Raw genomic sequence first — 24,033 nt, 5'->3', positions numbered from 1 at the left:
AATTTTATACTAGTTTTACCCCTTTTTGTCCACCATTTCTTTGCAAATGTGTTTATATTTATTTCAAACAAGTGTGTGAAAATCTCATGGAAGTGACCTGAATTAAATTACTTGGAACCAAAACTCTGCTTTGGTTGCCTGGCTGAAATGTAAACTCTAAACGGTATTGATTCATCTCACCTCTACTGAATCGAGGTTCCCCAACATCATGTCCCTCACAAGTTCAGCCTGTACAACCAACAGGTATTTACCACTGCACAATATCTTGTGAAAGTATTGCTGTTCACTGCCATAGGTTACTGTTTTGGATGGTTCTGGTAAGCTTAGCTGTAGAGTACTTTCACTGGTAAGAGGTCACCCATGATTTCAGTTCCTGTATCTCTCATCACATCCGAGAGTTCTCCTGCCAAACAGTGGAGTCCACATACACAGGGTTCCTTCTCTACTACACAGTTGAAAAATAGCTAGTAAGGTTGTGAATCACATAAAAGATTATTAGAAGTGGAAAAGAATGGGATAGATTATTTTTTTAAAAAAACAAAACTGTCATGAGTACATTATTAAAGTATTTTGGATATATTTTTGGTATAATGCGTATTTTGTTTTAACAGCTACTCCAGGTGTGATGTGGACTGATGTAAAAGTCAACTTAGTCATCATTTCTTATTAAAATGAACACTTTTGTGAAGCTAAGAAACATAATTTAGTAATTTTTAAATTATTTTTTTTTTCAGGAGCTGGTTTAGTTTTCATCCTGTATCCAGAGGCAATTTCAACTCTTTCAGGATCTACATTTTGGGCTGTGGTATTCTTCATCATGCTCCTTACTCTTGGCATCGACAGCTCTGTGAGTATTTTTTCCTTCTAGCCTTGACATTTTTCCTTTACTGTTATATTCTGTAACTGGAGAGGTATCAGCCTTAAACAGAGGCTTTATAACATTTCAAATAAACATTATGTGCATTCCCTGAATCTGTTTTCACAGTCACAGTCAACATAGCAATAGTATTACACTTGGCAGTATATTTAAGGACTCACAACATTTAACAGGTTTAGGAAAAGATCGCATCTTTTACAAGCAAGCAAATAATTACTCACTGCTGGTTTTTTTACGACCTTACCAAGGGGCTGTTCATCAACAATTATTATTATTGAAAGGTATAACCCAACATCACTGCTATGAACTATTACTACTACAAACCTGCAATAAGGTTTTGGAACCCTACTTGCAAAACACAAGCCACAGTAAGACATTGGTTTTTACATGTGCTGAAATTCATTAATCTGCTCAAGACAGACAATGTCTGAAGGTAGTCTGATTTTTTTCTACAGGCAATGATACAGAATTTCCTGTACATTTAGTCACAATTTAAAAGTTACACCAGAATATTTCCATAGGAGTTTCATTTTACTACTATCTTACTGTAAAATGTCTAGTCTAATGAGGGTATTTGATCTTTCCATAATGTGATGACTTTTACTGTACCATGATATTTGGGATCACAGAAACTTCAGCCTAGAAAATATCCCAAGCCCCCTAACAACATTTGTACTGCTCTGTTCTTGCCAAAGAGGCATCAAGACATCCTGTTGTATTTAGCTTAAAAGTTGATTAATTTCTGGGAAAAACAAACAGGGTCTTTAAGGAATAGCGAACCACGAGCAAACATTCATCATTTTTAGTAGGGTAGGTGTTTTCTTACTATTTTAAAGCATAAAAGTCTTTTTTGTAACTCTGAATGTACAGAGCTGACCTAGGAATTTCTTGCTGGAAATGGCAAAAACCAGTGTTTCCATTGCTTACAATTTCAGAAAATTTCATTCATTTTCAAGGACAAGAAAGGGAAAGAATGAACTGACACGGAGGAGAGCAAAACTAAAAAAAAAAAACCAAGGTTGCAGCAGGAAGCTTTGATAATCATTGGCAAATGGTTGAATGAGATCTTGTGGAGTGAGGTCTGAGCTTTAAAGGTCAGATTCAAGTCTGAATGTTTCCAAAGTGTTTGGATTTTTGGATTCCAGTGAAGGTTCAATGAAGTTTGTCTTTATACACTAAGATCGGGACCCTTATTCAAACGTTTGAGGCAAGATTATATCTGGGTTTGTAGCTTGGCCATTTTTCAACTGTAAGCAAACATGAAGGATGGAAAGGAAGGGTTTAGCACAGTGAAAAGGCATGAATGACCAGTAGGAACAGGGCAGAATTAAGAAGAAGAAAATCTATGCGCAGAAGTGTTTAGATCCAAAACAGCTAACTTCGCGACACAGCAGTAAATTTAAGGCAACGGAAAGAAACATTTGAGTGACAAAGACACAGGGCTTTAGATTGTAGAACACACTTTTCCTGCAAGTGGAAAAAGCTCTTTCTTGTGGAGCTAATTAAAATACTATGAACTTGTAAACTGTGACCAGGTTTAGCCCGCTCTTTCTAAAAGGGAGGGATTTGCTTGTTCATGTTCTGTTCAGGATTTTTCATCATTTACCTAAAAACTCAGGTCACACAGTATTTTTTACGGTGGTCTTCTAAACTCTCCCCCCACATTTGACTGATCAAGTTCCTGAAGGGAAAATTAAAATTTGTAAAGCTACAAATCAAATAACCCCAAAGCTAAAGGGAAGAATTATCTAGGAATACTTTTATTCATGCGTATAAGCCTGCACTGGCACAGAAATACAGACATCTGTACAAAAATGGAACTGTCAAAATGTTTAAGCGAAGAGAAATCTGATCATGCACATTTAAGCTAGCAACAATGAAAGGGACAGAAAATGGAACAAATGTCTGCAAACATTTTTTGGAGTAGGTATCTAGCTTGGCATAGGGAATTAACAAGGGGAATAAATCACGACACATTAAGAAGTGGTCCTTAGCCAAAATAATCCAAGCTGTCTCTTTCCATTTTCAACTTCTCCAAGACTATGTAACTGCCAACACGGTAACAACTTCTGAGAACATCAAATATTAACCCATCTTAACTGCAGGGCACTCACTGATGCCCCCCAGGCATCAGGAAATGCAAGCCTACACTAGGTTTTGGGATATTTTACTTGTGAACATTAGTTACCTTTAAAAAATGAACAGGTCCACTGCCCCCAGCAATCTGGCTCTAGACAGGGATCATTCAAATTCTAGCGAGATAATTCTCTGCTACTTATTTCAACCAGAGACGTTGGTTTCATCAAATTCTTACAGGAACGGGACAGGCTATGTAAGCACCTGCTAACCAACTATTGTATTGCACCAAGCACCCCAGGTCTTGCTAAGGCTATCGAGCCAGCAACAATGGCACTTGATGTCCAGTTCCCTGACTCAGTTCTCTACGACGAGAAAATAAATTATACCTCAGAACACCAGTGATTTGCAGCTGAAATGTCAGAAATGGTACAGTGGTTGGGAATTAATTATGCAAGCTGCTTTACATTCTTCGATCTGTATTTACAACAGTCAGTAGCATTTAACCAGAGCTCTTGCCTTCCCTTCCTCAGATGGGCGGAATGGAGGCTGTCATCACTGGCTTGGCAGATGATTTCCAAATTCTGAAGCAGCATAGAAAGCTCTTCACCTTTGGTGTTTCTTTTGGCACTTTCCTACTTGCCCTTTTTTGCATCACCAATGTAAGTACAACAAAAGTTTCCATCAACAAGCTACCTAAAATGCAGTTAACCTCATCAGACAGAAATATGAATAGGCTTCGGTGACTATTTTTGTTACAAATTTTAATTCTTAAACAACTTTATGGTCAGAACATAACTTTTATCTACATGAAGCTTCTCTACTTTTTTGCACAAGATCATTAGCTATCAATCAAACCTACAAGTCTTTGTTCCAAAGAACTGTCTGTGTTACTGTTGGGTTTGTTTGGTTTTGTGTGTTTTGGGGTTTTTTTAAATCACATTAAATGGAACTGTGTTGAGTGCTTATTCCTATGTGAGGAACTAAGAATTTCAAGTGACCAGACCCTTAGTCATCTGGCTATTCTCTTCTTGAAGCAAGTAAGAAGCATTCACTTCTTGTGGAAGGAGTTGAGAATAATTATCTCCTCTCCCCCATGTGTTTCTTAATGTTCTTTTATGTACCTAGATCTTATCTCTTACTCTTAACACCATAAAAAGCACACATAAGATAACTTATCCTGGACATCTAGTAACCTGTATTTATCACTACCATCATCCTGAATTATTTGCCTCACCTTTTGATAACTAATTAAAGGATGAGAATCACAGTGTTCTAGGTTAAAGAGAACTTTCCTTTTTTTTTTTTTTTTTTGACAAAAAAGCAAAAAGCCCTGTAAGCAAAGATGCCAAAAGTGCCAGAGAACAACTGAAACTTGAGGTAGCCACCATGAAAGTAGATGTGCTGAACTTTCTCCTTCCCTAGAAATGGTTTCCAGATTACTGAAATGGCATAAGTTTATAAATAACAGAGCTCTTTTCACAATAAAAGAATACCCCAATATTTTTTACTCGTTTCCTCAAACTAGAAAACATTTGAGACACTAAAAATAGATATATCATTTCAAATACCCATCCTTTTAACACCATGCTATCTCCATTGTTACCTGAAGAATTGAACGTGCTCCTTCCTTATTGAAAGTTTCAACTGGAGCAAAATTTCCTGAAGTACAAAATCAGAAGAAACTCGGTGGTTAAGAATCTGAACAGGTGACGGGGGGGCAATTCCACTGCCTTCAAGGGAGCTAAAGCAGTTCAAGATAACAACCTATCTCTAGCTTTTAAATAATGGCACCTGTCTAGACTTAAGTTCACCCCAGCAGCTGAAATGCACAAAACTGCCCAGACTTGTCCAAATGTATTGGTTCACATAACTGAAGAACAACATTTCTAATGTGTACAAAATACAAAGAAAAACCCTTGTGATACCATCACATTAATCTGTTTGATTTTGTCCTCTGAAATTTTAAGGCTGTGTTTTCAAAACATGTTTCTTACAAAACCATATTTGTCATTCACTTTACTAAGTTTGATAGCAAAGGCATTCATTTAGAGCAGGTGTAGAGCAAAAACAAGAGGTCAAACTCAAATGTCATTCAATAAGCAACATTTTCTTTCTAACACAACAACCAAAGTTCATTCAGTATCCGGACAAGTCCCCACAGAATTAAAAACCTAAACAAGGCTTAAGCGCTGTTCTCTCTATTTTTGTAAATATGCACAGCTGTTTCAGAAAACCATCTTTTTATAAGAAAAAAGAAAACTGATTGATTGCAGAGATTAAAATCACCTAGAGATCTAAATAGTACAAGTGCTATTTATACCATTGGTAAAACCATGGAAAATAATTCCTTTGTTCCTCCTCTTCTGAACAGGCATAGTCAGATTAAGTTTGGTTGTAAAAAAAGATTTTAACAAAAATCTACTGCAACTGCAAAGATTTCAGTTGTTTACATGTGACAAAGAATGTCCTGAAACACATTACTCAGATTAATTTTAAACAAGTAAACATACCATGGTCTTCCATTCCTCATTAGCCTGAACTAAATAAAATGAGCAGTAATTCACACAAATTCATACCACATTGTAAAATGAGGCAAAAAGTAGTCAAATTTCAGCTAAAAAAAAATAATCAGTGAAACAAGACTTCAGTAAATGCATTTACAGTTCTCAGTCTCAAATCACTGAAGAACAGAAATGTGCTTTTGTGAAGGAAGATGATCTGGTTTGCTCTCTCCACTGAACAAAGGCTTGCTAATACCACAGCAAAGAAACTGAAGAGGGCAAAGCTGCTTCCACGCTGGGCTGGTAACAGACTTAACATGTAACTGCTCCCTTTGCAGGAACACTGGAAGAGATGCAGGCACTCTGGGAAAAGGAGACATCAGTCTAAGGCTGCAGATTCACTGGACTACAGAATAATTGGCCTTAGGAACAAACCGAGTGATAATGGCTTGTGGAAACTCTTGTAGCGCTCCATTCCTGCCAATAATTTAGGAAGCTCTTCATTAACTGCTGTAGACAGGCCCTGTCCTACAAGCTGCTGAGCATTCCCCCAAACAGCCAGTGCCTTCAACTTCCACTGAACACTGAGTGCCAAGAGTCCTCATTAATCATGCTAAGCTGAGGCTTCTGTTTCCCAGTTCAGCAAGGACATAGGTGAAAGGAAGCCTCTTTAAAAGAGTTGCAAGTCTGATTCCACTATTTTGTATGCAAATAGAACCCCTGTCTGCAGCATCAGCTGCAGATTAAAATACTTGGGTCAAGATAATGTTTCAAGTAAAGCAGATTTCTGTTAACTAGATACTCAACTACTGAGGTGATTCTGTTTGTAACTTTGTTTTGTTGCATCTTTTAACTCCCCAATGCTAGGGTGGAATTTATGTGCTCACACTTCTGGACACATTTGCAGCTGGGACTTCGATATTGTTTGCTGTTCTAATGGAGGCAATTGGAGTTTCCTGGTTTTATGGTAAGCACTTCATTTTGCACCTGCAAAATCTTTTCTAAAATTCCAAGTGCTCATGACAGGCTTACACATTGTTTTAAGAGAAAACAGCATAGCCTTGTACACATGAAACCATGACAAGCCCGGTTTCATACAGTGATTGTCATCTGATTTATGAATAGTGACAGGAATGCAGACGTTCAGTGGGCCAAACTTTGAAACCCTGCACAAAGCCAAAGAAAACTGCCTTGTGAAGGAGACTGCAGTCGGATGGAAATGTTGCTACTCTTGCCAGTATTTTGCTGCTGTTAACATAGCTGATGGCTTGCAGTAGCAGGTTTATACCTGGTAGTTTCACAGCAAGTAGATTAGCCTAAATACAGACTCACCTGTTCCTCCCTTCCATGATTTCCCCAGGGCCAATCTCAAGATCCCCCCATGCAACACAAATAAAGGTAGTTTGTCCTTAGAGAGTTATAATTCCTACATTAGTCCCTTTTGTTTGAGACAATATTCTACTTAATTGTAAAACACTAGGGTTTAAAATTTATCTTATTTCATAGCATGGTATAGAATACCCAACATGCTACATACCAGAAAAACTACTATTTCTAGTATTTCATACTAATTTATGCCACAAAAAGGGTGCAGTAATTTGCTTTATCCCCAATATGGCAGGCTTTAGGAGTATTCAGTTGATCTCTGGCACTAGGCTGGAATCACTGTGTGCCAACCAGAGTGCAGTGATGTGCTACAGTACCCTGAAAAAAATATGGCTCACAGTTTAAGTCAGGTCTGAGAAGATGTGCCCAGCTTATTTAATAACTTCCCTGGCCTTATTTGGTTTTTAATATTTTTCCTCCTTCCTAAAGTAACATAACTAAAAAGCAAGACACTTGATACACAAGTTTCATAAGAAAGAAGAAAAACATTTTTTTCTTTCCCACTGTATAAATGACCACAGTGATGGCAAACAGCCACATTCACTGCTCTAAACCCATATGAATGCACTTGGATAACCTTAACTGGGAAAAACCCAACAAACTGAAGTTGTGCTTTCCGCCACAACACTGACGTTGGCAACATAGCAGGACACTGAGTCTGCCTGAGCTCAGTCCTCAGCCTACAGGAACTTCAGTCTTGTGCCGTGTCCTGTGTTGTGTAATTTCACCAAGGAAAAAACCCAGTCCTCTGCTCAAAGTGACGAAGTTGACTACTACTACTCTCAAAGACGTGAAAGAAAAAGATTAAATAGAATACTGCTTACAGTAGAAATATTTGAATATTTTATTACATATATAGTCTGCTAAACCTCTGATTATAAAGTTATGAGATATTATCTGGCCTGTGGGTGTTCTCCCCATCCCTCATTCAGTATTTAATAGATGAGATGTTTTTAAATAGCTGAATTCAGCGTTTCAAACATATCCCTTTTCCCCTGTGCCCCCAACGTAGAGGAGTTCTTTTCATATGCCAGCACTGACCCAGAGTTCAAAATTTCCCCTATCATATAGGAAGGTAGGGCAATTCATAGCCTCAAGCTTATTCACTGGACAAGATGCCGTCTCCGGAAGAGCAGAAATTACAAAGTGCTGTTAAGTCACCAAATCAAGCAGAAAAAAAAAAGTCATAATTTAATCTGAATTAGGCGTATCTTGCTAAAGAAACAGTGGAAGTTGTTTTTCCTTTCTTCTGACAAGTTCTTTATCTTGTCACAGACAGGGTTAGTAAAATCATAAGGACACCAAAAAGAGTATCTCATTTTCTTCAAATAAAGCAATTGGATTCTGCATCTTAGGTCTTATACAAGTCATCTCACTGCAACAGTCCAAACTATCAGTTCTATCTGAAATTGCTTGCTGCTAGATTAATAAAGTTTTTTGAGCTCTTGCTTTTCTTCCTGATCTCCTCTTAATTCTCGTGTCATAGTTTCTGGTTGGTCACATCTCTTTTCATTATTACCAGGTTTCAAAGTCATAGCAGCCTGCAAATCTTCCCATCGAAGTCTGTATTGAACTAGCTGCCCTGATTCCCAATAAGATTGTTCCTCCCCGAAAGTCATCTTCATTTCCATTCAGAAATAGTGTTTATAGTTAATGCACAATTCAGAAGGTTCTTAGACATTATCATTTTTACTGCCATTTACCTCCCTCAGTCACTTATTTATCCATCCATGCTGTGCCACCATATTCTTCTCGTCAAACAAACTCTCTCTTGCAGTTAAAAACTGTTGGTGAGTGAATGAGGTGAAAGAATGGCACTCATGCATAAAGCTGTTCAATCTACTAAATAAATAGTTTTTAGCTTTCATGTACTAATTCTGTCACCCAACATCAGCATGGACCTAGTAGCTCACATGCTGTTCTCTCTCAAAATAGTGGAGGCACTAGATTTCACAGACAACTGTCTTTAATCCCTGTAAAAGAGCTGAATGCAGAAGAGTGATCATAGGTTGGTTAGCTTGGAAGCAGAGGCATAAAAATGTTCTTCAGTTAGTAAGGGCAAGTTATTATCTGCTGCTATTAAAATGGGATTTACTGCACTTTACAATAGCTAGGCTTTGTATGTGGTTCACAGGCTAAGCCAGGGTTAGTAAAATTTTGTTTATTTGTTGCACTGTCTGTCCTCCATCATCCTTTCCTTTCTCCCTCCTGCCTCCCCATAACCAGGAAAATATCTATTCATTTGTCTTAAGCAGCTGCCAGATGTTTTTACTGACATATCATGACCTGTTGCTTTATAAAGAACTTATTACAGCCCCGGGTGCTATTTAAACTGATAAAACCTGGCATGGTCTTGTCTACCTCTTTTTTCTGATAGTTGCCTTAATGACCCAGCTGAATATGAAGCCAGCCTGAAGGCAAGCATTGACATTTTGGCACAGACCAAAACAGTGGAAATTTAGTTCAAATTATGCCTATAACCAATTACTGTGAAGTTTCTTCTTGCAAAGGCCACCTGTATCTGTAAAAGAAGGGAGAGCCAGTTTGTTTTACTATGCAGCTGTATTTTAGTTATGACTGCTAGCTTGTTACCATTTTTCCTCTCGTGCAACCCTGATACCATCCCTCTGATGAACGCTCTAAGAAAAGCCAGACACCTCTCCCACTGACACAAAACCGCTCTACAGTTTCACTTGCAGGAAAATCTCTACTCAGATTTTAATGTGACTATCTCCCTGAATGACTAGAGTAAGCAATGATCTTCATCCTCACCTGTAATCTCATCGCTTTAATTTACTTAACTCATTTCCAAAAGAGGTCCCTTAGACTGAAATTTCAGACTAAAAGGTACATTTATTTGAAAAAAAGGTGAAGTCGACTGTTTGATTTTGCAAAAGGGAAAGAAATTAACCAAGTACTGACTGCTGGTACTCATCTTTGCTCACAGATGCTTTTGTATGGATGTATGCCTGGCATGAGAAACAAAATATGAATGCACACATTTCCGTAAAATGGAAATACAACTGGAGCAAACCAACTTGGAGAGCTTACTGCACTGCCCTGGTGTGGAAATGTTTCCTACTGTTGTGCTTCCTTTTACACTAGCACAGCTGCCCTTCTTTGAGAATGGTATTGGTATGGCTTACTCCCTTACTGCCACTGGGTGAGGGTCACCACCAACAAATAACAATAGTGCTCCAGAGTTAGAAAGGAGACTCAGGAACAAAAAGGGACAGTAGTTGTTACTTCACTACATGGCTAATCAACAGATACCTTGTTCTGTGCCCTGTAGGATTTGCAAATGAACGCCACACAATGGCTTTTATATTCTTTTTACCCCTTCTTTCTCGTGCTCCCAGTGCCAACGATCACTGAACTGCGTGAAAAACACATGTCTTTTCCTCATCTTCTCCTAGACAAGGGCTTGTATGACTGGGATTCTGCATTTGATAGATACATGCTCGTTAGACAGAAGCAGGGGGCAGGTGTCATCTTTATGTGCAGAAGAGCAACTCAAATGTAGTGAATGGATGACAGGATGGCTGAGTGCTTGTGGGTCAGGGCAGAGGCCAGCAAGGATGACATTGTGGGGAACGTTGTTAGAGAGCACCTGATCAGGGTCAGGAAGTGGAAGAAGCCTTCTTTAGGCAACTTAAAGTGTCCAAATCAGACCCTGGTTCTTACAGATGAAGGTATCAGGAGACTTCTTAGCATAGATGTTGGGTGGGCAAACCAGAAGTGACAGTCTTCTGGATCTGCTACTTGCACTCAAAGATGAGCTTCTCGGGGATGTGGGCAGCAGGCTAAACGAGTCAGAAGAATGGCCTGCCGGCATATGAAGGCCAATGCCATACTAAATTGCAACAGAAGCGTAAGCAGGAGATTAAGGGAAGTGATTATTGTCTTTTACTTGGTGCTTGTTAGACTGCACCTGGAATACTGTGTCCTGTTTTTAACCCTCAGTAAGAGAAGGTGGTGGTAGACTGGAGAGAGTCCAGTGGTGGGCCACCAAGACGCATGCCCTGTGAAGAAAGTCTGAGAGAATTGAGCTTATTTAGCCTGGAGGAGGCTTAGGGACAGCCTGATAGCAGCCTTCCAATACCTACAAGGAAGTTATCAAGAAAGAGAATCAGGCGTTTCACTGAGGTGCACAATGGGAGAACAAAAGACCATAGAATCATAGAATCGTTTAGGTTGGAAAAGACCTTTAAGATCATCAAGTCCAACCATAGACCTAAATGCTGCTAAGTCCACCACTAAACCATGTCCCTTAAAAGCCTCAAAAAAACCCATGATCAAATTGAAAGGAGGAAAATAATTTTTCTATATAAGGATAATTACAACATTGGAACAGTTTGCCCAGAGCATGCTTACTGACTCTGTTCTTGGAGGTTTTCAAGACCCAACTGGACAAAGCTAGGAGAAAGCTGGTCTGAATTGTGCTGACCTTGATTCAGGCAAGAGGCTGAACTAGACACCTCCCAAGAACTCCTCCAAGAGGAACAATTTGATGGTTCTATGATTTACTATTACTCCCAAGGGCCAAAATATAGGATGGATCGATGAAGCAGTTTCACTATGACTCTTCATTTGCATACAAACTGTGCGAGCTCATACACTGTTACACACGTCCACACTAGCAAAACTCAATATGGGAGAAAAAACAGTGAAGTAACATTCACAGGGAAAAGGAATTAAGTGCAAAATAACTTCACGATTGATTCAATATACCTTTTTTCTTACTACTAAATTATTTCAGTGTAGTTAATTTGATTTCTTGGATTCATTTAAATCATATGTATGGCATTAAAGGCATTACTACTAATTTTTACTTTCCAAATTAAAAAAAAATTCCAAGCATATAGAATACTATACATCACATAGTTAAATAAGACAGGAGGGGAAAACAACACATACAAAGATTGCTTGTAGGGATGCAAATAATTGTTGGAGCTATGACACTACTTTTTGGAAACAAGCCCACAAATTATTTCAGCTATGGCCACTAAGCAGTTTCACCTCACGGCCAGGACCTGCTTAAAGGCTCTGAAGCCACTGGCTGAGCCTATACAGCAAAATGACTTACAAAGGTCTAGCAGGCAGTGGGTGCAGGAGGTAACATGTGGACTTCCATTCTATCTGAACTCTGATATCTGCATCACTCAGAAAGAAGGTTGTCCCAATGTGAGGAGTGTAACTTGCATTTAGAGCCAAATCTACTTTTCATTTTCTTCCTAATCTGTTCTTTTTTGCATATAGATTTAATTCCCTTGACAATACAATATTATGTACTTAGGGAATGGGACAAATTTTCTGTACCGTTTAATAGACCATTACAGTGGAGACATTCTCAGGCAGCTGGAGTGTTTATTAGTTCAGAAATTACACTGAAATTCTCTTTGGGTTCAGTGTATTTAACCAGGACCTGATCATAAATTGTAAGTATCTCTTTCTTGTTTTTCCACTGGAAAAGCAAGGAGATTATTTCCATATTCAACACCAGGTCTCCAGCAAGTAATCTAGAGTTTTGTTTGTGGTACACCAGGTTCCTTCCTGTAACTAAACGAGTCACCCACAGTATCAGTTTATCCTGCAGAATCACAGAAAAACCTGGGTAAATTCTTTCAAGAACTGGAAAAAAACAAGCTCTACAGGTACCATCATCTGTAGCTATAGCTATGTTCTACTTCACAGGTTGATTCTTAGAATGGTTATTTGAAGACATACAGTATTGAAAAAGCAGTCTGAGAGCATGGACTACTTATCCCCCATTTTCACTAGAAATTGAACACAAAGCACTATTTGAGCTCTGGATATGCCTGTCTGGAAGTCTATGAATAAAATTTTTGGAGATACCTAGTCCTTGACTTTGACCTTCTGCACAATGACAAATTTCACTCAGTATTTGTAGCAGTTGAAATTCAGTCACTTTAAAGTTCACAGGAGGCACTGCAAATAGAGTTAAATTAAATTTAAAGAGCATTTGCAGATCCTTTTGGTTACTTTGCTTCATCTCTACATAATATTGGGGGGGGTGGAAATCAAAAAGAAGTTTACACTCAAATGTCCAGACCTTGTAAATACGTTACACCCTGGCTGCATGTAAAGGACTACCTCAAACTGTCCTAATTATTGACAATAAATACATTAAATAAATCCTACTGAACTGATCCACATGAAGAGAAATGATTGTTATGGTAAACCATACATCCTCTCTAACGAACAAACATTCATGGCAAAAAGCTGCATTTCTGCTGTTTACCTAATAGGGTTCAGGATTAAAAGCAAACTTCCTGAACACATCAAGTGTAATAAATTACAAACTAGTAGTCTGACATGCCAGATTGCACTAGAGAACTACTACTCTGTAAGCCAATGTCTCTAAGGTGTGAAGTCAGAGATTGTTTTATTTTTAAAGAAAACTGAAAAGGACATTCTTTGCACATTTTTATATCAGCGATAATCATCCCACTCTAAAATACAGTGTGGAAAATAGCACGGGCTTAGATTAAACTTTTGCAAGCCACCTCATACTGGTAAGTCCAACCAGAATAAAATCAATAAGAAAAACTGGGAAGAAGCTACCATTCAAACGGACATTTTGCAGTCACTATAAAATGCATATTTGCTTTGCATAGTAAATTACAGTAAATTACTCAATGCAAAAAAGTGTTCCAATAAATACTGATGATGGAACATGTCCCACTGAAGACTAGAAGATTTCCAGAAAGTCCAAAGCATACGAGCTGACATGAATTAATATTACTAGAGTAAAAAAAAACCAAACATTTCTCACATACAGACAGCTTGATACCCTTGTAGACTATTCACAATATTTAGCTAGATGAGGCTAGTGCCACTCACAGAAAGCACATTATACTTCTGCGGGGCTTCTTAAGGTATTCAGACACAGAATTCGTAACACTTAAATGTGTAAAACCCACAAAGAATTAAAAGGCACTAACTGAAATGCTATTTCTTCCTTATTCACTGTTACAGAATCTGGTATGTCCTGAGGAACCCAGGACAGCAGATTTTTTTGTTTTCACCTTGACCTGCATAGCATGACCTATTCCAATTTTGAAGTCAGTGTCTAGATAGTGTTTCTGAAGGGGAGTCAACAGGGTCAGAGTATCTTCCTTCCTGCATTGGCTGTAGAAAGAGCTTTCTACTGCAACTATTTACGCTGGTTTTATAACTATTAATACTTCAACTGACATAAGTACTAAATACACACAGATTTCAACACATACATACAAAATCTCAGACTAGATGGATTCAAGGAATATTAAAGACTGAGAACTGGGTATTTGCAGCTCTTCTCCCCTCTGGCCGTCATGTCACTCGTTAAACATTTTGTTCTGGTGCTTCCATTTCTCTGCACTACAGTGCAGCAAATCCCACAGCAGGTCGCTAACTTTGAGTGATTTAGCATGGAATACTGTTATATAGTTTTCCTGACAACAGAAATCTTGTCCTTTACTTCTTGCATGCTAATAAACAAAGTCTTATACTGAAATATTGTAAGTTACTATCAAGGTTTTGATAATAATCAAGCAATCAAGCCATCCATGTTTCTAAACCCATTCTATATTCCTGGTACAATTAGCAGAACTTATCTTTGATCTATGTCTTCATTTAATGATTTTCATGTTATCTTCTGCTGTCTTAATTACTGCAGCAGGTAAAATATCTGACTACTCTTGGTTTTTACTCACATGAACAAATCATGTATCTTCTAAGGCATCTACAACAGCTGCATTACTAGATATTTAGATGCATACAGAGGTGACAATTTTAGAAAATTCTAGTTGGTATTATAATTTTCAAAACCACACAGGGTGCTCTAAAAAAGGCCACCTGTTTCTAGCTAACGTAGTTTTGTACATACTTACACTGAACAGACAAAGCATCTACCCAGTTCCTTGGAAAGGTGATAAAAGATGAAATGCCATTTGTCATAGATATAACGAACATTCTCTGGTATTTAGTGAAATACATAAGTAAAGTATGCCATTAAGTGGAACAAATAAGCCTCCTTTGATAAACTAAGAATCATACGAATCTACCTCATTATCAGTAAGCGGTTTGTGTGAGTAAGGGTCTGGGTTTTCCTTCAGTGTACTCATGATAGTATTGAGTAATTAGGTTACAGTAGTCCACAACTATTAAAAAAATGTGCGTCCAACTCACAACTTAAATTCTAGATATTTGTGAAATGCCACTTTTCAATGGCAATGCTATTTGCAACAGACCTCATGTGCTCACAGGCATTTAAATCTTGGATACAGTGATGTCAAGGACACATCTAGTCATTGAAAGGAGATCAGTGTTGTTATGTATGTCTTCTGATTTGGAAGTCATTCACATCTGCTCTCTGAAAAAGCAGATGGTTTTGGGTATGCCAGCATCTCATTAGTTTAGATTTATGCCAGTCTGATGTTCACATCCCTTCTAGGTGTGGACAGATTCAGCGAAGATATCCAACAAATGATGGGCTTCAAGCCAGGCCTCTACTGGAGATTGTGCTGGAAATTTGTTAGCCCTGCTTTTTTATTGGTAAGTGTTGATAATTATTTCATCATGGAAAGAATGCTAGTATGTTGCTTTCTAGACTATACAATAGGTACCAAGAGCAAGATACCCATTGCTATGCCTGATGTTGTCAGGATGAATAGAAGACACTCCAATTTAATTCTTTTTTCTCCTCAATGGCATTGGTTGTATTTTGTATAACACATCTCAGTGTGAAAGAGAAGCTAATTGTGGCTGTGGTCACCTTCTGTTCCTTCACTTTAGCAGGATTTAAAGAAAGCAGCTTTTCTTAGGGAATACTGAACACTTAGGCAGTGTGCTCCCTGTCCCCCCAGCATCTATGCATATTAAACAGAAATCATTCTGGTGGGAAAATAAACTAGCCAGGGATAACAGATTGTGTTAGCAAGAATTTATTTTTCATTGGAGGATACCAAGATCCCCAAATTGTGGAATGACACCTTAGAATAATTAATATGCAACTACACCCAGTAAGTAGCTATGTGAAACACTGAAGAGATGTATTAAATACACCTTGTAAGCTGCTTGATGTGAAAAACAAGTGTTTCATTACATTTGGGGAAAAAAATCCCAGGGTGTGAATTTGGTTGCTTTGTGTAAAGGTTAGATTCAGAACTAAACTATGGTTTTATATTGGGATCTTTTCCTATGCATATTTGTAAATCAAAAGGTCAGGATGAATAATACGGAAATTTGACCTCGCTCTGATTTTAGGAGACTATTAATTGCATTAAAGCTGTGCATTCTTAAAGCAGTACTGGTATTCCAAAGCTATGCTGGGTAGCCTTTTATGATAGCCTTCAGGTCCACGTTTTTTCTTTTATATAAAAGCTTCTGGCCCCAATTCATCACTAAGCACCTACCAAGCATGTATTAATTATCCTTTTAAACATTGTTCTATAGAGAAGCTTGTATGGAACTATATCCTGCAGCACTTCGAACAGGCTGACTCAAGTAGAACGGAAAAAATGCTGCACCAAGCTTCCTTAGGTTTTGCACACTAGGAGACTGTTGAAAATTTAAATTTTACAAAGAGCAGAGTTCTAGCAAGCTAGCTAGAGGAAGCTGAAGTGACTGTCAGTCTAACCGTCAGGCAGCTTAAGATTTCTTGGTGAAATGCCCCCAACACCTTCCTATCGAAGCCTATAAACATAAGGGTCAGAATGAATCTGTAGGTAATGCATCTTTCAGCCATCACAATGCACAATTTTTTTTCCAGCTGGAAGTGCTAAACTTGGAACATATCAACTTAATTACTGGGTACCAATATATTTTAAAACCCATGGGAATGATATCACACTTGGTAAGGGACATTGGGCAGTTTTATTATAGCTGTACATTTTCTCAATTTTCTAAAAGGCAACATGGACATTACAATCTTGATTTATAAGGGAAAAGTAAGTGTAATTTACCTTCTTACAACCTATCTTTTGGGTTCATTATTTAACACATTAAGAAAATAAAGCAAATTATGTTAAATTGACCAAAATGGTTTAACTTAGTAATTTATAAGTGAAAACTATACAGATGGTCACTAGCATGAAAAAAAAGTAGTCCACCATCAGCCTACATAATTTAAAACTACAAATTCTAGAAATTTGGTCACTTGATCTAAGAAACAGCATTTTTATACCACCCGTATGAAGCATACAAACTGAGACCGTAAGCATAGTAAATACAAATAAGTAAAAAAAAAAATCAGATACAGGTTCTTTTTTATATATAGATTAGGATAATTTGGAAAAGACTATAAAATTGTCAGACTTCAATACAATTCTTGCTAACAATCCCATGTGTGCTTAGTGCAAAGTGGCCCTTGTTTGGGACTGGTAATGTATTACAGCAGTTCCTAAAGATAAATACAGTTCTCTGTAAGATAAAGGTAAGTTGGGGTTGGTCAAGTATCTGGTATTAGGAAATACCTCCTTGAAGCTTTTTTTCCATACTGTCTGCAGCTATGTACCTCATCCCAAGAAAAATCTCAAAATGGAATTAGTATTTTTCCAACTGGATTTCACACTGTCAACTTCCTTTAACCCACCCCATTACTCTCTTTGTGTAGCCTTTGAAACCCTAGGCTCACAATACTCAAATTTGAAATTGCTATATGGAGCAGAACATATAGGCCCAGAGAACCAAATCAAGGAACTCTGCATATTACACAACCCATATGGATTTAACAGGAGGGAAGTAGGGTGGTACCCCACTCTTTCCTTCTTGCATCTAGTACTGGATGGGGTAATGCCAGCAGGAAAAAAAAAAAAAAAAAACAAAAAAAAACCAACTTAGTTTTCCAGGCCTTAAGGCTGCTTGACCTTTCCTCAGTAAATGTATCATGCTGGAGTTTGCATCATGCTTCTCAATGTAAAATGGGCACAAAACTTCTAAATGAAGCCTAATGCCTTTGGGAAACAAAGAAGGGAAAACCAACAGATCCTGCAGAGGTTTTTCTTGACTACAGAATCCCTTTTTTATATCTGTAACACTAGTTTAAATGAGGCAGTAGCAGACAACCACCTGATCTTCCTACGAAAATATCAGATAATCTGTGTCCAGAGTAGCTAAAATGAACTGTTAATACTAGTAAATGCATCAAGAACTTCAACAGTTTAAGCAGTAAGAGGCACAAAGTAAATAGGATGAAGGCAAATGGTAAAGCTGGGTTGAAAAATACCTTAGGGTGGCTGCCTAATAAAACACATGAAATGACTAAGTTTCTTCATCTCAAAACTATGGTTAATTTTATTCTTTCCTCCCTAGTTTGTTGTGATAGTCAGCATAATAAATTTCAAACCTTTGACCTACGATGACTACACCTTCCCTCTCTGGGCAAATCGCATTGGCTGGGGAATAGCATTATCTTCAATGATACTTGTGCCTGCCTATATTATCTATAAATTTATGAACGTGCGTGGGACCTTTAAAGAAGTAAGTGGAACGCAAATAGAATGTCATGAAATGTTGCTATGAAATGAAATAGCTGGATCTAAGTTGGCAGTTTGTTTCTCTTACTCCAAAACTTATTACTTATGAGTGACCTTTTGGATCCAACAGTCAGATGGATTGGAGTTTTGAGGTAGGATTACTGCATGCTGTTTGAGTTTCTAGATAGAGATTAGCTTTCCAGAAAGCACCATAATAATTCTGAAAAATTATTTTTGATGCATGTAATTAACCCAATTGATGAGGGTTTTTTTCCTTATTAACAAAAAAATATACAAATTATGGTATCTTCATGTTCAGTTCTGAGGTATGGTCTTCACGCAGTTCTACCTAAACAGAGTTCAGTCGAAGGTATGCTTTATTCACTCTATACTGGAGTGCTGTAAACTGTTATAAGTACAAAGGTAATTCAGCCCTCTCCTATATTAGCGTTGTAAGAGTCTCTAAATATATATCCATATGCTGGGAGGGTGGGATGTACCCCCAAAGTAGCCCTGTGTTCAGGATGACTTTTGTTCATTTTATGAGCATCCAGCAAGGAGGGAAGAAGTGCCTTACTGGGTCACAGCAATAGATCCATTTAGCCCAGTATTCTGTCTTTAACAGCAGCCACTTTGTATTTGATTTTCTCTGTCAAATATGTATCCTTATCCTCTATTTACTGGAATTATTTCAAGATTCTGCCAAGGCTAGAATTAATGCAGATCTTTCTATTGTGTTCATCACTAATACCAAAATGCTTGAAGAAACTTAATATTCAAGATAGACCAAGGTACTGAAATAGATCTAGAAATCAAGAAAATTCTGATATAGGCACTGCTATGGTCTCATCTAGCCTGTTGCTTTTTAACTACTTCAGTAAAAGAACCAGCGTACTAGACAGCAGCGTCTTGCACTACAGAAACCCACTTCATGCATAATATGCCTGGTCTGTGCATTGAATAAAGCAGAAACTGAGTGAGAAACAATTTGTGACCATCTTATTCTAATGATTTGCCTAACAGCAAGAAGTTTAACATTGCAACCTTAATAGTGTTCTTTTAAATTCATTTATGTGTTTATGTGTAATAATATATGAATTCTATTTAAAAGAACCTGTTTCTATGGGAAAAAACTCACCCGTATTTCCTTACAGTTCACTCCCCTGTACTTTATTTATCAGTTCAAAATGGCATGGGATTAAGGTTCACTGATCATATTAATTTTACCATCACTGTCATACTAAATTATCTATAGTGTTAAAACCTCTACTGCTGCTCAGAAGTAAGACTCCTCACCAGTATACAGCATCAATTTTTGTCCCATCATATGTCATAATTTTATAGCCTAACCTAGACTCTCTGACGTATACCTAGTTCTATTGCTCTCCTTTCCTACAGCTAGAGTTACACAATGGTGTAGCAAGATCTTGATGCTCTTAGGCAAATCACTGAACCACAACCACCACACAGAGAATTAAGCAAGAAAATAGGATCTCACCCTTTACCTAGATAGAGTTACCCCTCACACTGACCTGGCAGGCCCAAAGGGATAAAAGCCTTGTTTCTGAAACATTACAGTCACCTCACTTAATGTTCACCTCAGAAAGGCACCCCAAAGAGGGAACTTCTCTTCACCTGCCCTCTTTTCATCAGCTCCAACATCTCAAAGTTGTGCACAATTTCCAGCTCTCATTTCCAGCAATTCTATAAGCCCTTTGTTTTGTTCCATTCCTGGCGGTTTACAAACCAATTTTCTAGGAGCCCCTAAGTGTCAAAGAATAATTTGTACTGGCCCAACAGGCCTTTGGCCAAAAACACATTTGCTCATTCATTTTGTAGTGTTAGCAAGTTCTGATTTGTCTTTTACAGCTCCTGTAGACAGTCACTTTTCAGTCTCCCCATGAGAAAGAGAGCAAAAGGCTAGTGTATTACATCCAAATAACTCTCATAAGATATGATGCCCTAAATTGTGGCTCTTAAAAGTATGGGGAAAGGTATGCTCTTAGTCTAATGGGAACACCTTAAGTTGGTTAAAAGTTCATGATAAACCAAAACCTACATGTGATCCCAAATGGCACAGCACAGGGTAGACAAGGGAGATGAGGTGCAAAAGAGTCAGTACTTCCTTCCTCTTCCACTGGGACTAGTCAACTGCATGACAGCACTAACAGAAAAGTGTGAATTTAGGGGATGTAAGGCCTGTGTACCAACTTGTTCCTGATGTTCTTTTCCATATGCATTTGCTAAATATTTGGACTTAGTATTTGCATAAGCTTTCTACTGTTGCTTCTTATATTAAAGGCTAATACCAAGGGGCTTATAATAAGCTTGTTCTCTCAGTGACTAAGTTAAAGGCACATGATGCAGTGATATTAAAGATTTAAGTTACTGTTTTAAATAAAGTTCATGCTACTTCCCCGTTATAGATTGGGGATTACAGACATAATCCCACTTCATATGGCTGACTTTTTCCTCTTCTCATCTGGTTTAGAGACTAGCTTACTGCATCACACCTGAAAATGAGCACCAACTCGTGGTCCAAGGAAATGTCAGGCAGTTTAAGGTTTGTACTCCTTTCACCATGCTTCCTCTCCTGATACCAACCCTTTCCTGTCATTAGCAACAGCTACAGGTTTGCACCAATCTCCTCATAGTGGATACCTTTGCAGGTCTGTGGTTCTTTTTTTTTCTACCAGCATGACAAGATGCAGGAGGCTCAGTACTATACACATCAACTCTGTTGGAAGGCTTTTGGCAGCTTCCTTCCTCAACTAAGCAGAACCCACAATTTTACAGATCACTTGAATCCAGTATTTTAGGTTGTATCTGAATACAGCGACATATCACCAAGAGATGAAGGTATTTTCAAACTATCATGTGCATTTGAACAGGTCGTAGCCTCTCCCTCAGTTATTGCACAGAAATCTGAAGTCACATTTCCTAAACTCCAATTATGTACCACAAAATATGGTAAACAGCAAAACAAATACCCAGTGTCAGAGCTTAGACATAATGGCCGTGATGAAATAATGTGCTAGGTTATATGGAACAGGCTTTCCCCACAGGCCTACAGTTGATTGAAAACACTGCTGGAGACTTCTTAAGCAGCCATGAAAAATATGCTATAGGATTCCAAACACTGCTTTCCTTTCAGCAAATAAAATGGGCTTATTGAAATAAAGTCCTTTTTGTAGAAGATAAAAAGGATGCAAATATGAAGCTTGTTACACTTATCAGCATTCATGCCGGACCACTTTCTGTCTTCAAAGTTGAAAGCAACTAGAATTATGCACATCACTTCAAAACATGACCCAGATTTTATAGTGGTGGTTTGTATGTTGGTATTGAAAAAATAAATTTGCCTTTTGCTTACTCTGAAAACTACTATTTGAAGTATAATTTTGAATTTTAAAGGAAATAATCCAAGTGTAGATTTATGGGATGCAGAATGGAAGCAGGAAGAAAAGGCTCCCTGTTTCATGCCCACAATTTATTTGATGTGGCCAAGAATATGTAGTAGCACAGCACCTCTTCCTGCTTTCTCTTTCCCCTAATTCCTGCCCTCAGTTGTCTGAATATTTAATATTCCAGCTGTAATAACTTGATTTTTCCAGAGGCAGATGTTCCTGTGCGACTGGGCTATAAACAGCCATTCCTACACAGTGCCAGTCTTCTGAACCCAAATCTATAATGGCAGAAAGGAAGCAAATGAATTTCACTTAAATTAGAAAAGATTGTACTCAGAATTCCCAATGATACCTCAAACCGTGTCAAACACTAGGGTGTATTAATTTGTTGCTGTCTTCAAGGAAGAGCTAGGAATAGCTTTGTTATTGTTAAAGCATAGTTAGTGATTTGTTCATGATGTTTAAGTTTGTAAACAAAACACTGACTACCATAATCAAACACATACAAAAATTTTCTTCGCTCATACGTTGGGCAGTTCTGAATTTTAAAACTGAACTGAGAGCTGACTAAATAGTCTTCACATTCAGCACATTTCTCACTGCAAACTGGAATCCATAAAAATTTAGTTATAATCTGTTATTTTGAAACCTCCTTGTAAACTCTAGATTTGTTAACTAATTTATTTAAAACATCTCTCATATTGAATCAATAATGTTATTAAACAACTACTTCTGTTCCCTTACAGCTTCAACACTGGCTAACAATATGACAGCCAACAGGTTGAGGAAAAAGCCAATATGTTAAGCTAAACTGGGAATACAGAAAAGTCAAGTTCAAAGCTCCCTCGATTATGCTTGGACCAGGCTGGCTCAGAGCTTATCTACTGACTCTGTGAGGGAAGACATCTGCTCTCTGTTCTCAATGCCTCCCTTCTATTACTTGGCTTCAAATGATCTTTAAAGACTCAGTTTAATTTTTCTTATATCCTTTGGTGCCATGAGATCCCTACATGACCAAAACTTGTGAGTTTTGCTATTGGCAGAAGTGGAGGAGGGGGGAGCAGAGAAAAAAGCAATCAACATAAGTTAAATGCTCTTTTATCGTGAAGAAGTGAATTAAACTTTTCTGACAGTAATAATAACTTCAGATATTCATGCCACGACCTATTTTAAACCAAGAACATCTGAACGTTCTTAGCTCTAAGGAAAGAGTACATCTCAATTATGAGGAAAGAGCAACTTTAACTATGTACTAATGTCATTAGCTTTCTTGCCATACTATCCTTTGGGATATGAGTTTGCATCCTTCTGAAGTGAAGACTCAGTGCTTCATCTTCAGTGGTTTGTTAGTAGTTTCTTCTCTTGGTGAAGAAGGTTGTCTTTGCTGTCTGTATATGTCCATGCTGTTTTCTGTCCAGTTTAATTATACAATCTGAAGAGCAGCAGGAACAGAATTCCTGTTGTAGCTTAGTACAGAATACACTTTAATACCACACTGTACTTAATGAAAAATATATTCCCTTATATCAACAATTAAAATGGCTTTATCATATGAACCATACTCCACAGGCTTTTTCAGCTGACTATGAAAGTTACATGCAAATAGAGAGACTTTCATCTTCTTGTTATATTTTGTTCCAAATAAAGAATGCAAGATACATAGGTGAAGAGAATGATTTTTTAGAATTACATAATCTACCCAGAGGCACCAAAATACCAGACTTTGGCTTCATTCTCCTGCTGTGAACATGCTATTATTATAATCTAACCCGGATTCACCTACCAAACCATAGTAAGACTGTGTTGAATAATTTAGAAGGATATTTCGGGCATACTCAGCTCTCTAAGCCTGTTCCAGCTCTTCTCTCTGGTAGCATTATGCAAGGTAGAAGATACAGAACAAACTCTGCATTTGGGTGCTGTTCTTATTCTGTGGTCACTTATCACTGTAGTATCTTCCCAGTGATCACTAGATTTGGTAGCTTTGAGTTATTTCTTGTACTTATTTATCACTAGATCTATAGTAATGTTCAGAGGCAGTAGCTTCTCAGCTGAACCCAGTCCGGAGTTCACCTCTGGACCTTACCTCTGAAGTTTTTTGCCTTTATACATTCAATTCAGCTTGTCTTTTAAATGCATGCAGTGCTTCCTCTTTTTAAAAAGACCATTTAAAAGGATGGAGCTTTTTTATTTGTCATACAATTTTTGTTGAGTGGGTTTCTTCCTTTTTAAAAACAGCCCAATTTAAAAGTCACAAGTGATTTTGGCCTCTTCCATTTAACATTGATTTCTGTTCAAAATAA

At 37.8% G+C, this 24,033-nt stretch overlaps 1 protein-coding gene across 1 annotated transcript in view; it reads left to right on the top strand.

Annotated features, from left to right (window-relative positions):
- SLC6A2 (solute carrier family 6 member 2) overlaps positions 1 to 22,500 on the top strand; it is a 73,027-nt gene extending 50,527 nt beyond the window's left edge. The window contains exons 9-15 of the mRNA XM_059824706.1: positions 735 to 847; positions 3,487 to 3,615; positions 6,325 to 6,424; positions 15,302 to 15,402; positions 18,160 to 18,327; positions 20,815 to 20,886; positions 22,477 to 22,500. Of these exons, the coding sequence (XP_059680689.1) occupies positions 735 to 847; positions 3,487 to 3,615; positions 6,325 to 6,424; positions 15,302 to 15,402; positions 18,160 to 18,327; positions 20,815 to 20,886; positions 22,477 to 22,500 (707 nt within the window). The remainder of the gene's footprint in view (positions 1 to 734; positions 848 to 3,486; positions 3,616 to 6,324; positions 6,425 to 15,301; positions 15,403 to 18,159; positions 18,328 to 20,814; positions 20,887 to 22,476) is intronic.
- The last annotated feature ends 1,533 nt before the right edge of the window (positions 22,501 to 24,033 follow it).

This window comes from Gavia stellata, chromosome 15 (assembly GCF_030936135.1).
Source record: "Gavia stellata isolate bGavSte3 chromosome 15, bGavSte3.hap2, whole genome shotgun sequence".
Lineage (NCBI taxonomy): Eukaryota > Metazoa > Chordata > Aves > Gaviiformes > Gaviidae > Gavia > Gavia stellata.
This window is presented reverse-complemented; position numbering and strand designations above follow the sequence as displayed.